The following is a 15,347-nucleotide window of genomic DNA, read 5'->3' on the forward strand; positions in this document are numbered from 1 at the left end:
GCCTGTAGTAGCATTTCTCTAAGCAGCAGCCTGTGTGAGCAGTAGCATCTCATGCACTCAACTCCCTAATCTTGAGGTGGCCGGTTCGTTAACCTCGATGAGATGAGTCATGTCAGATCTGCAGGACTGGGCCATTTATCCGATTTTCTTCCTCTGAGGCACAAGCAGCTCAGTTATCCATAAATTCTAATGGTCTGCAATGCCCACTTGCCAAGAGGAGGGAGTGTTGCAAGCGCTGTAAAATTCATTGTCCCGTGTGTGTCGTATTAAATGGTGTAGCCAAAAGATTTCCATGTTAAGGCTTCAACAGCCGTGCTCATTTTGAAGTGTTTTGTTCATCCAAGCACTGTTAACCCTCAGCTTGTCTCTTTCAGAACTGTCTTTGGAGATATTTAGAAGGACAATACCCAAGAAGACTGAGCAGGCTTTGTGTAAACAATGGACCAGGCAGCTGAAGAGCTGTCATAGGATTTCAGGGGATCACCAAATCTGTGCAAATCCTTCAGATGAGCAAGCCCACCCTCTGAACTGTTTAATCCAGGTAGGATGGCTGGAAAGTGTAATTCAAGGCCTTCCTCCAGGTGGGATTCTTCAGTGATTTCTGAACCTTTTCTGGGGCTGTGCTGATTTCTGCCTAGCCAGAGGTGGTCCAATCCAAATACTTATCAATACAAGTTTAAATCCCACATTGTAGGTCAGTGGGTACATCCAGCTAGTCCAGGTGTTTCTTGTCAATGCCACCCCATCCTTATGAATCCTTTTATTCCCTGTTTTCCCTGATTTCTCCTAAATGTGACAGTGGTCTCTCTATTTGTTTCTTTATTTTGCTAGAGTGCCTTTTCCAGACCTATGTCCCTTAGATGCAGACACACAAAATATTTTGTACTTCTATGGCACCTTCCATTGAAGAAAGAGCCTTTTAGAAGAGCTGGAAGAGAAGGAATTATCTCCAATTTACAAGGCTGAGCAAACTCAGAGAGGCAGCCTGATTTGCCTGGGATGCACAAAAATCAGCAAAAGAAAGGAAAAAAGCCTGAATATTTATCTCCTATCTCCCTATAGCTTTTTTGGCCATAAAGTATATTTCCTTTTCTTGTTCATTACATCCTTAAAAATACCAAAAATCTTCTGACCTTCTATGAAAAATAACCAAAGACAAACATCTGGTGTAAAATTAATATTTCTTAGCAGGCAAAAAGATCAAACAAACTCATTTGCTGTAGAAGAGAAGAGTCTGATTCTCTCGAAAAGCTGAGATCGCTTCCCTGCCTCACTCAGGCAGCATTAAGAAGCTCCTTTCTCCTCTGAGACCACAGGAGGTTTCACATTATGTTGCTAACCTCCCTCAGATCATCCCCTCCATGCACAATCCCAGTCACATTTACATGCAGACGTAATGTCACTCAGCCCACTTTATGCCACTTACATCTCCCTTGTTGCTATGGGGAACATTGATAAGGAACCAATTAGCAAATAAAATATTTGAGGCCGAATGTGAAAGCCACTGCTTGGTGGATGTGTGTGTCATAGGCAGTGACATTTCACTTGGCATTTGTCCTTACCTAGCTGAGCTTCTTCCACTGAAGCCTCGGCTACATTCTGTGTAGTCACAACATGCTCTTCTTGGGATTTAGAGGCTTAGACGTGCAACTGTATCTGACCCCGGGGAATTTTTACAGCTCTCAGGAGAAGTGGGATTGCTTGGAAAGCGCTTTTGCGGCATGAAAGTGCCAAGAGCACCATCCAGTGCCTGAGCTGAGTAAACACACAAGAACTCGGTGGCGTTGGGACAGAGGCAGCTCTGCTCATCCCATGGTCCAGCTGCACCTGGTGGGATGCAGGAGGCATAGAAAGAGGCTACAGTCAGTTATAGAAGGAACTTACAAGGGAAGGCTGGCAGAGATGTCAGCCTTTCAGGAGGACAGCAGAAAACCTAGATGGTCTCATCTTTTAAAGAAGAGCTCTGTTCTGAGTTGGAGTTACTGACTGAGGGAGCAAAAGATACAAGGAAGGAGGAAGTGGAGGTGGCAATAGATGGGGCTGGTTAAGAAAAGTAGGTGAATTAAATCCATGATGGAAAGGAGCTACTGCAGAGAGAGAAAACTGAGCCAGATACTTATCCTGTTATCCTTCCCCTTTGCAGAGTTGAATCAGCAGAAAGAGACCAGGAGGGTGCAGTGGCAGCTGAGAAAATAAGGGAGAAGTGACCTCAGCTTCCACTGCACAGTCTCAACAGTCTGGTATTGTTTGACAAATGTAGGCAGTCCTGGATTTCAAGAATTAAAATAATTTGGAAAAAGGTTTTGCACAGATGTGTGCAATAAGTAGTAATTTTTACTACATATGGCTACAGGCTGTTAATGGGCTAGAGAGAAGGAACTGAGGAGAACAAGGAGTCCATGAGGCTGAAAAATGGGCACAGGCAAAAATTAACGTTATCTATAGAGAAGTGAACCCAAATAGATGTCCAGGAAAAAGGATGCAACTTTTCCATGGACTAGTAGCTGTGCAATAATCTGTGGAAGCTCTAGGTAAGCAAGGATATATGAATTTGGTATATTATGAACCGGATATTTCTTAATCAGGGATGCAGAGTGCTCCAGTTTAGCACAGTATTTGTGATAATACATCATTAATATATCCTCACTAAAACAAGACTGGGTATAATTTAGAAATGCTGCAATCCAAGACAGCTCCTTTGTTGTGTTCAGTGTTCCCAGGAACAGCTTAGCATGTGTTTGCTCTTACTCTTTTTATATTGAACTTGCAGAGCAAAAGTCACTTCTTTGATTAATATTAAGCAGTGTTTTGTTTGTGCCCTGTGGCAGAAGTGCCCAGATGGAGTGGGTTGAGTACTGAAAATACGAGAAGCATTTAATGTTCTGTGGAGCTCTGTTAAAGTTGTCTGAATATAACATCTACTATCAAATCTTTGGATAAATCAGTTTCTGCAAGTACTTGGACTTGCTCTGGGTCTGTGCTTTGTTCCAGCTTTACATTCCCTCTCTTCCTTCCTTGTTGCTAGAGCCAATAGATGATGGTTTATTGCCTGGTGCAACCCATTAAAGTCCCTTTGTTGGGGCTTGGCAATTAGTTGAGCAGAAGGAGTGTAAAAATCACTTTGACATCTGTGGGGTTGAAATTGCAACACCGACTTAAGATTTCCCTGGAAGGTTTTTTATCTGTCCACAAGGTGATGGAGAAAGAAGAAAAGAAAGGTTATCCAGAGACTTTGGAAAGATATTGTCTGACGTGTCTGCAGAGTGGGACCCCGTTTGAGAGCCTTTGTCTGCATAAAACGTGCCTGCCCACCACAGGGCCCTAGTGGGGAATAGATCCACGCAATATCTCCCTGCCAGGGAAAATGAGTGCTATCCCACAGCTCAGCCCTTCCAAATGCCACTGCCAGTCCAGCCTTATGTGCTAGAAAAACTCCTGTGGAGCTGAGGAATGTGAAGGGAAAACAGGAGCTGTTGGTGTGTCATAGGACTGATGCCGCTCACCAGATGGAGGTGCCCGTATTTCAGTCACACAACGCTCCACAGCCCCAGTCTTCCCAAACTCATCCCACTGCTGGGCACAGGCAGGAAGGGCAGGCTCTCACATCACCAGCTGTGACTGCAGAGGCGAATCAAGGGCTGGTGCATATGGACCACCCAATTTAGAAGGGTTTGAGATGAATCCTTTCACTTTAGGAAATGTTTCAGCTACTGAAGGCCGAATACACAGAGCTACCGTTACTCTGGCTGAGACTTTGGACATTTGGCTTCACTCTTGCACAGATTTTCCTATGAGTGATATTTTTCCCTGTAAATTTTATCAAATTTACCTGCTCAGAGGCTCTGACTCCTGGAGCTAGGACCAGAGCCATGAAAAAGCACCAAATGGGAATTCCTAAATTGCGTTCAGAGTATTGAAGCAACTGTTTCATGTGTAGTAACCAAGAAAAATGTTTCACAATGTAACATTTTATGCTACTAAGAAAATAAGGTATTTTGAGTTGCATTCCTTTAAGATGTCTTGCTATGTTTAAAGTGCTGGTTTTCCTCTCTTTTGTCTTGTTTTCAGGCTTGATACATCAAGAAAACTTCAGAGGAGTTATTATTGCCTCACACCAATGGTAAGGGGAAAGAGAAGCAAGTTATTCATGTTTAATGTTGTTTTGTGCCAGATGTTTTGCTGGTAGAAATCCATAGCTCCACAGGCACCAATTTCTTCAGGATCTGGAATGTCTGACACAATTTCTTTCTCCTTTCTGGATGGTCTGTAAAGGAAGCTGCTTGATTTTGCAATATTGAATATTCATGCTGAGAAGTTATAAGCAAAAACAAAATAATGAGAGACAGGGTCTCTAATAAGCTTCCTGTCACATGAAGCTCTGGTTCTGGTGAAGCAGATGTGGTTGCTGACTTGTTTCCAAAATGTTTGTTGAGTGGTGATTAGATTCTGTCATACTGATGTTATATCTCTGTGATCTCATTCAATACAAGTAGTTCTGCAAACAGTGAAATATTTTTTTCCTATGGATTTATATCTTGGATTGTGTTTAGGCATGGATTCTCTGATATTTAATGGGGATTGAGCTCATTTTAGCCTGTTTCTTCAATGAGAAATGAATAATCTGTCTTAACTTGGCTGTCTATTTTCACAGAACTTGCAAGAATTAAAAATCATAAAATTTAAAAATTTGAGTGGGAATTATGAACCAGTTTCAACATTATATGGGGCCAATTCATATAAAAAACATAAACATGAGTCTCATTGTCTTACAAAAGCAAAAGGTAAGAATCAGTCTTTATTACTTTGTATTTCCACATTACCTGCTTGATTCTGTTCTGGTTTATTTGTGATCAATCATAGAAGATATGCTTTATTTATAAAGCTGTATGAAATATGGGACTTTTTGCCACATTGAATGTATATGAAGACATCATTAATTTATACCTGTTACAGGACACATAAGAGGTCACATTCTCTTTTTATTGTCCTTGCTGGAGCATGGGAAAGAGGTGTCATGATTTTAACTTACATGCTTGCACAGGCAAGTGCAGAGAAAACTAATTCTAAAGGAACAATTATCTATTCTATCACCAGTTCTGGAGAAGGAAATGTAGAATTAAAAGTTATCTTTTGGGTTGCTGAGTCCAGTCTTCTGCTTCTGCAGTAAGCCAAGTTCCCAATCTTTTTCACAAACAGCTTGTGCTATTCAAAAATGTGCTCTTTCCTCTTTGCTGTCTCTCCTATCCTCCCAGTTTCCCACTTTATATGGTGTTTCTTCCAGATTTTCCTTCTTTTGATGGGAAAAAACCTTTTAATTTCCATGGTCAGTTTAGGCATGTTTTTCTTGTTCTGTGAAATTCCTAAAAAATTCATTACTGCAGGTACCCATGTCTGTATAGGGAATAAGGGAGGAAAACCCTTATAAGAGGACAGAAAATCTACACTTGGGTAAATCCTTAAGACTCAAGTCTGTTGGCAACTAGGCTTTAATAGCACTTAGCATAAAGTGTTTGTGTATCTAATACTACCAGGTTTTTCTGGGACTGGCAAATGAATTATTTAGTAATGGAAACTGCATGTGCATGTTTTGGCTTCTGTAGGTTCATGTGATAGAAAACTGTAAGAGTGTCTGGAGGGATCACAACTGCCCAACTTCGTGTCATAGACCCCATGTCTTAGCAGGAATCAGAAATTCCCATTTAGCTGAGTAGAAGAGAGAGAACAGAGTGGCAACTCCCAGCTTTTATTGCTAATGCTTTGTAAAATAACATTTGTGGTCTGTAGATTCAGTTCTGTGCAGGTCTGTGTGACTTAAGATTTATTACACCACTTCGTATTTGTGCATCTCTCTCCAGTTCCTGGATATGAAAGAAATTAAAGGTCCAAAAGGCTACCTTTACATTAATAGATCCAGAAATACCCAATATTTAACTTCCCTGGACAAAGGAATTGCATCGAGGGCTGGCTTGTCCTGTTAGCATGTGACAGTGTCAGCCCTGTGTGCTGCAAAGCTTCATGGAGCCTTAGAGAATAAAAAAAGAAAAAAGCCAATGAAAAACAGATGGAGTTTTCATTAGATATCACTTTTAATGATCTGCTTTAAAAGCAAAGATACACCATTCTGAGCAGAACGGCCTCATAATAGCTGTGTTTGGGTCCCAGGCTCATTAACTTAGTTACAGATAAGCAAGACTGCAAGATCTTTGTATCATTAGAGGTTCCAGTCAAGCTTGCCTACCATTATTAGAATTCCAAACACAGCAGAACTATTTTGGAGCCTTAACAATAATTTATCCTGAAGATGTATCTTTATTTAATGATTCAGGGTTGTTATGGCCTGGCAGTCAGTTGCTCAGTTTCTGGAGTATTACCATTTAACCTAGGTCAGGATAAAAATGCTGGAATATTCATTGCAGGGCAGACCTGAGAGCCTGTTCTTTACAGTCCACTTGTGTGGGACTCTCCCAAATGGTGTCACTGGCTGTGAGGGCTGACCCCAGCAGTCTAGAAAACCTGAAGATCCCTCCTAAAAAGATGGGCCCTGCAATCTGTGCCTGTCGGTACTAAATCAACTTTTGACATGTAAAGAACAATGCAATCCCAGGGTTTTAGGAGTAGATGCTTGCTGGCAAACCACAAAAAATGCTTTTGTCTGGAACTCATGGAGCAGTAACATAGCAATGGAGGGTGTACCCTTGTCTGTTATTCCCTCTGAGCAATTTCTCAGAGACATGTTACCAGGATTCAGATAGATTACATGGAACTAGGGGAGAAATAGGCTTTAATTTCCTTACAAAGGGAGGAAGAGACAATAGAACTCAGCAAAACATGTGGCTTTTTTTTGTTTGTGTCTGAGAGTTATGTAAGCAAAACCCAGTGCCCATCTTCAGGCAGTACCCTCTAAAGTGAGACTCACGTGAGAAAATTTGTGGTACCTTTCTTCTGGTATGAGTTGAGAAAATTGCTTTATTTCCTCTGCATATGTGTAAATACAACCTTTGTCTTCAGCTGATCTCCAGATGGGGAGTACAAATCAGAATCCAAGTTTCTCAAAGTTCAAGGAAGTTTGGAGCTGATGTTCTGGTTCACCGCCACCTCTGCAGAAAAATACCTGCATGAATAAAAAAGAAATAAGCCTCCTGTTTTCATAAAAGAGGGACTACAAGGATCAAGCCCAGTGACAGTCTATCACAAACTGCTAATTAAACACTGTTCTGAAACCAGGTTTTTCCCTCCCTGTTAGATAACTTCTTCAACTTCCAGACTAGAGTTATTGGTTGACTAGTTTTTTCACATAGAGTATTGTGCCAAAGCTGCCTTTTAGTTTAGATTATTATAAACAAAGAGAATGTATTAGATTTCCTCTGTTTTTTGTGTCTTTCAGAAAAAAGAAAAAAAAGCTTGTGTTCAAGGTCAAATTATTTCCACATACAATTCAAGGGTGGGGGAAAATAAGCAAAAGGAGAAGATGGTAAATGAGTGCTTTATATTTAGGTTTGTGTACCTTAGTTAGAATGGTCCAGCCCTTTATCAACAGCAACCCTGCTCTTCTGATGGCTCCTGTTACCTTATGTCCAAGTAAATGCAGTCATTTTTCTTTCTTTGTGGTTTATTTGCAGACATCAAGCATAACCCCTTGCTATGTTGCTAGAGTGAAAAAACCAACACTTCTTATGCAATTGTTTCTTTCTTCTTTAGCCATTCAGTGGCCTTTTCTTGATTCGGTGGCCTTTTCTTGATTCAGTGTATCTTTCTGAGCATGGGTGGCCAAACCTGAACACCACTTGAACAAGTCAGTTCCATCATACTGGTGATTCCAGCACAAGGTGAGAGGTTCCCAACTGTTTGTGAAGAATTTTCACAGGATGAGTTCTCAGCAAATTCTGAGCAGGTGCCTTTCCAAGGTATCTGGTTATACAAAGCTCAGTTACCCAAGGGGAAACTTGTCCTAAGTAAATAACCTGTGTGCATCAATGCAAAAATGCAAGTGACAAAGGGCTTGCTTTGTACATGGGAATTCATCCCTGAACTGCTCGGAGTAGCAGCACATGGTGTCTGGTACTCCCTGGTGCCATGGTATCCGTGTGTGCACAAAGAGCACCAACTAAAGCTTAGGGAATTACTGCTGCAGTGTTTCTAGCACCTTGGGGAAGGCAACTTCTCAACAAGGTAAATTGGTATTTTGGCAGATCTTTGCTGTACCAAGTGTTCCACCAGTGAAGAATTCTGGAGAAGTGGTAAGAGAAATACAACTGACCTCCAGAGCAAGGCACTCCTGTTGGAAATTGAGTCATTTAAGATCTGATTTTAAGAGGTCCTGGATACCTTCTAGAAGTTGCTTTGTAAAGCATCTGCATGTCAGCACCCTACATATTTTAAACTGAACATGCAAAACCCCAGCATGGATGGGCACTCTTCAATGTGGGGGCCTACGTGACTCCCTTTTAGTCACTTGGCAACACAATAATAGAAATAGGAACATGGGATTTCTTATGTCTATTGTGTCCATTAGAACAATACTGCTGAGAGCAACTGAGACCAAAGGCCTGGCCTTCAAAATATATGACTTGAAAAGAAAGCTGCATTGTTTTGGTAAGGTCCAAATGTATTTCATTCAGCTTTGCTGCTACTCCCAAAGCTTAGTTGTAAAAAAGTCACACATCTGGGTAGCACTGTCTTCATCATCACCAGGAATTACTGGCTTCACAATGTTGTGTGTGTGCAGAAAACAGCTTGTAAGAGATAACCTGAGCAAACTCTTATGATTGAAGAGTTTAAATATCTTCAGTGATCAGTCTGCAAAGTAGCCACAGTCTTTAACTTTATGGATGTAACCCTGAAGTCTTGAAATTCTGCATTTTAGCCCTGCAGAGTTCCTCTGATTCTGCTCCCTATCAAATTTCCATGCTAACTCTTTGTCCAGACAGGTCACTTGTCCAGAGCAATGATGTATGAACTGCTCTTGTGGGAGGTGAGTGTGAACTTGAGTAGAACTCACGGACAGCTATCAAGAGTTTTGTAGCTATACAGCAATAAAACTTTGAAAATCATACCTGTATATCATAAATAAAATGAAGTAAGTTGTCAGGATTATCATTACTCAGTGCGAAGTGACAAAATAATGTTGCACCTGAGTAACTTCTGTTGAAGTGACAGATTGTTTTCTCATTGCATGGTTGGCATATCCTGGAGACTTTGGATTCTGCACTGTGGAGGCAGAATTTATTTGAATTAATTAATATTTAAAATGTTCCATGCCCCTGATTCCAGCCTCAGTTCCCAAAACCATGACAGAAAAACCACTGGAACAAACAGTCACTGAATTCCAGTATGGACAGGGATCCACAGAATGGGACAGAGAACTTGGAGACTCCCAATTTGTGCACAGCTGATACAAAGCCAGGGTTCGGGGTTCAGGGCTGCTGACAGGATGAGAAGGGGACATGATCTGTTCACTCTAAGAGACTGAGGACACCTGGAGAAGACTACATTCTGGAGGAGTTGACAGACTTCACCAGTTGTCTGCCTTCCTCTTCTTGGAAAGGCCATTCCAAAAAGCCTTTGCAAACTTCCCAGCGTGGTAGTAAGGCAAGGTCCTCAGCGTGGAAGAATAAAATAAAGAGTGCTCTTGCTGCAGAGCTGCTGCTCTCTTCTGCTCCTAAATTGTTCCTACTCTTAGTCAAACCCACAGCTTGCCAGCTGATTCATGGCTGATTACCACATGCTCCCAGTTTCCTTTACACTTGCCTGGCACTTCCTTGGCCTCCCAAGCAGAAATCTGGACAGAGCACAGAACAGCCCCTTACCAAGAGACACAACTTGCACCCCACAGCCTGAGAACACCAGGATGTGGCATCACTCGGAGCTCTGCAGGCCCTGAGAGCTCCAAAAGGCAGAGACAGAGACCCAATGTGTGTTCCTTGGCATTCTCACACCTCTCTCTTAACTGGGTGTCCCTGATGGCCTCCTTCATAAATCATTAATAAAAGATATTTTGAATAAATACTTTCTCTGTTATCTTCTCCAGTACGAAGGATTAATTTTGCATGAGTCTATGCCTTTACTGTTCTTCACCAGTGACAGAAATTAATCTCTTGGCCAGATTTTATGAATGATGTTCCACATTTATTGTGTATTATGAACTTTTTGGATGATATAAAGTCAAGTCTAGGCATCTGTCTTTGGTTCTAACACTATTTTTCTTCTGTGATGAACAGCGTACTGCAGTCTATAGATACCTGTAATTTACAACCCTTTTTTTGAGTTTAAAGTAAGATCATGATTAACATTTTATATGAAGCAAGGTGGTGAACAGGAGAGTTCATTGACATTTCAACCCTGGAATCACCCAAACACTGTTTTACATTCCAAATAAAATATTTGGTGGGTTTCACACCAGTCTTTTATCAGTGAATATCACAATGTTGCTGTTGGGGAGAACTGAATTTATTAAGGCAGTATATTTTAAAAATTGGCTCCAGCACCACACAGCTGGCAACAAGGAAAAAGTAATCTAAGGCAGCATGTACAAAACTGTTCTCTAGTTAGACTGTGAATTTTCCAATAACTGCCTCCAACAGACCACCCTACGACACTGACTGCAAGCACAGAAAGCCTGATTGTTCAAAAGTCATATAAATAAAACGTAGATGATGAAATGCCAACCTCCCACTATTCACCTCCAACCTATTCTTTTCATCTTTTTCTGCTTATTTTACTTGTTTCTTTCCTGGTGTCCTTCCTCTCACTGATGTTTTCCTTCTGTACCACCCTCTTTGCCTCCCAGAACCAACTGTAGCTTTTAGTTTTAATGGCAGAACAGGAACTGGAACTGTTCAAAGATCTTTCATTCTTTCACCTCCTGCCCCCTTTGCACAAGGACAGGCTACTCACTACTCAGAAAAAAACTACGAAAATAGGAAAAATAGTAGAGTAATTAACCTGGATCACTGAAAAACCCAAGAATCTCTCACTCCTGTTGTCTTGAACTAAAATACATGAAGAACTTCCTGGTTTATAACATACTTTCTCTAAAGGATGTTTTCTGAAAGACAGTGTCAATGTGGTGTAATTTCTTTGGCTACTTGGGTCCAAGTTTTTGTAAATGTCTCTTGTTGTAGGCTGAAATGTACTACAACTTTATCATTATTTTCCTTACTAAAAATTAAACAAGTTGCTAACAGTTACACAGACCCATAATTAACTTCCCCATTAAGAACAGAAAGGATGCATTTTTAAAATGTTTTTATTGCCTTAGTAATGCATGTTACAAAAAAAATGTCTTCTGCAGCAAAACACACGAAGAACAGGGATGAGTGCAAACCAAACAAATCAGAAAGTAAATTATCTATGAAACCACTTATTTCAATGCAACAGGGAACAGTAAAAGTTTTGAAACAGCTTTTCCTCCTCTGGAGATTGCAGAACTAATTGGAGCTCCTGACACAAGTCAAAATATTGCACTAAACCAAGACTTAAATTCCTTCCTCCCAAAGAGGCCTAAACATTGTCCTCACAACATGTTTATTTTGTTGGAATAGAAGAGAAACAGTCCAGAGAAAGACTGCAACCTGCTCTGTCCTGCCAAGGCAATGGCTGTGCAACGTGCTCTCTTCAAGAGAAAGACAAGGACAACTTGGAACATAAAAAAGTAGATTCTACACCATGACTGCTTGTCAGATCTCTATTCCAATCAGTTTGTACTGACTTCCAAAGACAAGACTTCTCCAGCAACCCAGCTAACACGAGCACTTTGCCCAGATGCTTCAGCAGAACTCCAAGTCTTATGCTCTGTCAGGCTTCCTTCTCCAAGCACCCCTGCACAAAGGAATTCTGAAGCCATGACCCATATTCTGTATTTTGGTCCACACTAACATAGTAACACCTTCCTGTGCCTCTGATGCCGAAGTGCAGCTACAAAGTTACTCGAATTCCTAGATGTGCAGCCACCTCCTTGGCACGACAGTTCACCTGACGTCAGCACTTGTTTACAGACTGAAGTATTTGGAGCCTGACAAATTCTCCTTGGGAAGGTCTGTTCACAGGCTAGTATAGCTTACAAAGGGAAAATCATATTTTTTCTTCCTTATTCAGTATTTTTTAAAATATTATGAGATAATTGACATTTCTTCCCTCTCTCTGCTCTCATTCATTATGGTGATAATGCTTCTGAAGTACTTGATAAATTCCATCCGAACATCTTCAGGATCTTCCTCTAAGTTGGAATGTATCAATTTTAGCTTGTTCAGTGGATAAGCTTTGAAAGTAAATAAAAATAATTAGTTATATTGCTTTTATAAAAGAAATATTCACAATCAAGGTCATGAGACAGCTCATGCTGAAGTCAGCTAGAATTCAGTGATACACAGTGTTTGACACCCCAGATAACACAGAGCAGGACAAGAAGAAATGCAGCATAGTTTGTCAGTGCTGCAAACAAATACAGCCTACTGCCAGATTAAATTCTTCCAAGTTTATTATTATTGAAGCCTTAAGTCTGGTTTTGGTCTCAGATTCAGTTAAGCAGAATTAAAGAAATTGAGCACTGAACTGCAATTTTACTATTGATATGATAGTCTTTGAGTACTTCAAAATAATGGAATGATATTGTTGTATTAAATATGTATTAATATATTAATGCTTATAACAAACATGTGCTTGCTTGAACACTGGAACAGGTTGCCCAGAGGGAGTGTGTGTTTTCACAGCCGTAAAGAGTCACAAATAATTTTGCAATATCTAATGAACCTATTGCTAATTTTAAGATGCAGCTCGTTAGCCTTTCATTTCAAAGGGCTCCTGTTCTTTTGATTGACAAAATACAGACTTAAATGCCCTCAAAAGTGTCAGTTACCAAAAAAAATCCAATGTAAGAACCAAACTACTACTGATGAGGAAATATGGCAGTTCTAATTTCTGGCTCAGCTGCATACTCAGTTAGAGAAGCCACTCAAACTTTTCTTGCCTTGCCTTTCCTTTCCCTTTCTTTATTTTTGTGAAACAGGAATATTGCTCATCTCCTAGATGACCTTTGAAATCCATTATTTCTGTTTTTGCAAAGCACTTTAGTGTTCTTCAACCAACAGATTTAAATGAAAAATGCAAGCCACAAGTTATTAACAATTTTAAAGACACAAAGATCAATGAAAAACTCTGAGCTACAAATGGAGTTTTTCATCTCCTTACCCAAGGAGAGGTTTTCCATGTCCCCTGCACTGCCTGACTTGTGATGTGCCACCAAGAGACACTGACTGTCAAGCAGTGGCTGCTGCTGCACGAAGCACGAGTACCACATTTCAATTTCTTTCAGGTGGCTGGGCAGCTCAGGGTTGAAGATGATTATTACACCATGAGAGTCCTTCATCAGAGCTGGCCAGCATGTTTCAAACCTTGAAAAACACAGAAAATGGCAAGACTTACAGCTGGAGAGCAGAAACATGCACTCAAACTTCCTCAAGTTTTCTTCCCTCCTCAAGAACACATTAAGTACTTTTTTAACTATAACATCAGTAACCTTGCCAGTTAGACATCATATTCCAAGTATTTTGACTTATGATAGTTGATTCCATGATTTTCTAATTTGAAGATTTGCTAACAAGGTAGAATTTAGTCAAATGCTCACATAAACCTAATTAAACATTGCCCTAAGAATGGATCTGTCCCATTCTCAATTCCATCCTTTAGAAATTAAGGCCTCAATGATACGCATATATTGTTTAAAGTCCACTCACATAATTTAAAGGAGATGAAGGCAATTACAGAGTGGGCCTCTGTCTCCTGTATCTATAACTTCATTCCAGGAGTTGTGGACTTCACTGTTCTAGTCAGTCCTTATCCAAAACAGAGTTCAGCTGTGATCATGGCAGAGAGTATCTAGTGTTTACAGCAGAAACTATAAAAATATATTGGGGTAAAGAGTCAGGAGTACTCCTCATGACAGATAACTGGTTTGGGCCTTATGTATGAATATCTTGTAAACAGAACTATTAGGATTCAGTAACCTGGAGGCAGTAACCATGCTGGCTTACTTTTGATCACCACTGCAATCCCACAGCTCGAATCGACACCCAGCTCCCTTGTTGTTCCCATTGAGGTTTGGCTTCTCATACTCCAGGATCCTGCGGAAATGATGACCAACAATGGGATAGGATCCCACACGGTGGCACAGCAGAGCTCGGGGCTGCCGGGGCCTCGCTCACCTGACCCCCTGCGTCGGGCTGTAGCTGCCGATCCCTTCCGTGCTCTCGGACACGAAGTTTGCCAACACAGACTTCCCAGACTGGCAGAACGCGGGGGTGAAAGACACACGGAGGAACTTAATGTGCCAAAGCCACGACGACGGTGTTCACCCAAGCCACCCGCGCCATCCCTCCCGCTCAGCCCCGGTGCGCGCAGGCCTGGTCCTCCCGCTTCCTCCTTCCCTCCCTCTCGCCACAGGGACCCTGCGGGGCTCGGCGGTGACGGCCGGGGGGTGCCGGGGGGTCCCGGCCTGCGCTCACCTCACGGGGCCCCACCAGCAGCACCTTCGCCCTCAGCATGGCGGGCGGGGACGGCGCCCCCCGCGGCCGTTGCCGGGCAGCGCGCGCAGCGGAGGGAGCGCGCGGCCATTGGCTCTGCCGCCTCACGTGACGGGCGGGGCGGCGCGCGGCGGCGGCGGCTGAGGGGGCCCGCGGGGTGTCCGCTCTGCGTCCCTTTGTGTCCCTTTGTGTCCCCGGGCCGGCCCCGCTGTGCCCCCGTTCCGTCCCAACTGTGTCCCCTTCGTGTTCCCGCTCTTTCCGCGCTCTCTTGCCTTTCCGTCCCCTTCGTGTCGCTCTCCGTCCTCTCAGTGTCCTCACTCCGTCCCTGCTGTGTCCCCTTTGTGTCCCCAGACTGCCCCCGCAGCGTCCCTGTTGTTCCCTTATTGTGCCCACTGTGTCCCCGCTCTGTCCCCGCAGTGTACTTGCTTCGTCCCCGCTGTCCCCGCACTGTTGCCCCGCTGTGTCCCTGCTCTGCCCGGCCTGCTCGTCGGTCTGCTGGAGCGAGTACGGTCACAGCAAAAGAGCGAAGGGATCCTTCGCAAGCCACCCCCTGGTCTGGCCCAGGGCAGCCTTGGGAAGGGGGAAATCCTGGCGCTTCCCAGCTGCTGCTTCCAGCAAGGGACAGGATTTCCAGCCACTGAGCTGTGTGACCCCTGAGCACTGACCAGGGGAGGAGCAGCTGATGCCTCTGAGGGCAGAAGTGGGAGAAAAGTGGAAGGTCCATCTCAGACCATTTTTCTGCCCATGGATACCAAACTTTGAACCATGAGAAGATAAAGCCTACGATTTCTGTGCAACCTTTCAGGGTCCAAAAGTCAATGAAAGTTGGAA

The 15,347-nt window shown here is 42.5% G+C and overlaps 1 protein-coding gene and 1 long non-coding RNA gene across 5 annotated transcripts; one reads left to right on the forward strand and one right to left on the reverse strand.

The window, feature by feature from the left end:
* The first annotated feature begins 278 nt into the window (after positions 1-278).
* Positions 279-10,174, forward strand: LOC104691117. 4 transcript variants are annotated; one of them, XR_752104.4, is made up of 4 exons: positions 279-541; positions 4,069-4,120; positions 4,652-7,826; positions 8,190-10,174. It is a non-coding gene; the product is annotated as an uncharacterized LOC104691117 (long non-coding RNA). The 4 variants fall into 4 exon arrangements; XR_752103.4 differs by having other exon boundaries at positions 280-541; positions 4,652-4,781; positions 7,009-10,174; XR_752105.3 differs by having other exon boundaries at positions 283-541; positions 4,652-4,781; positions 7,699-10,174.
* A 1,053-nt stretch (positions 10,175-11,227) lies between these two features.
* Positions 11,228-14,593, reverse strand: IFT22 (intraflagellar transport 22). Its single transcript, XM_010402511.4, has 5 exons — positions 14,499-14,593; positions 14,199-14,278; positions 14,028-14,117; positions 13,186-13,388; positions 11,228-12,256 (listed from the first exon to the last, which is right to left on the reverse strand). The coding sequence occupies exons 1-5, from the start codon at positions 14,535-14,537 to the stop codon at positions 12,108-12,110; spliced, it is 561 nt and encodes a 186-aa protein (XP_010400813.3). The 5' UTR covers positions 14,538-14,593; the 3' UTR covers positions 11,228-12,107.
* Between the last annotated feature and the right edge of the window lie 754 nt (positions 14,594-15,347).

Source organism: Corvus cornix, chromosome 19 (genome assembly GCF_000738735.6).
Source record: "Corvus cornix cornix isolate S_Up_H32 chromosome 19, ASM73873v5, whole genome shotgun sequence".
In the NCBI taxonomy this organism is placed as follows: domain Eukaryota; kingdom Metazoa; phylum Chordata; class Aves; order Passeriformes; family Corvidae; genus Corvus; species Corvus cornix.

Bases quoted from the DNA above. Each gene is read 5' to 3' on its own strand.
- IFT22 (XM_010402511.4), bottom strand. From the start codon at position 14,537: ATGCTGAGGGCGAAGGTGCTGCTGGTGGGGCCCCGTGAG. The intron at 14,279-14,498 runs GTGAGCGCAGGC...GCGTTCTGCCAG, and splicing joins TGCTGGTGGGGCCCCGTGAG to TCTGGGAAGTCTGTGTTGGC. The intron at 12,257-13,185 runs GTAAGGAGATGA...TTACTTTCAAAG, and splicing joins CATGGAAAACCTCTCCTTGG to CTTATCCACTGAACAAGCTA.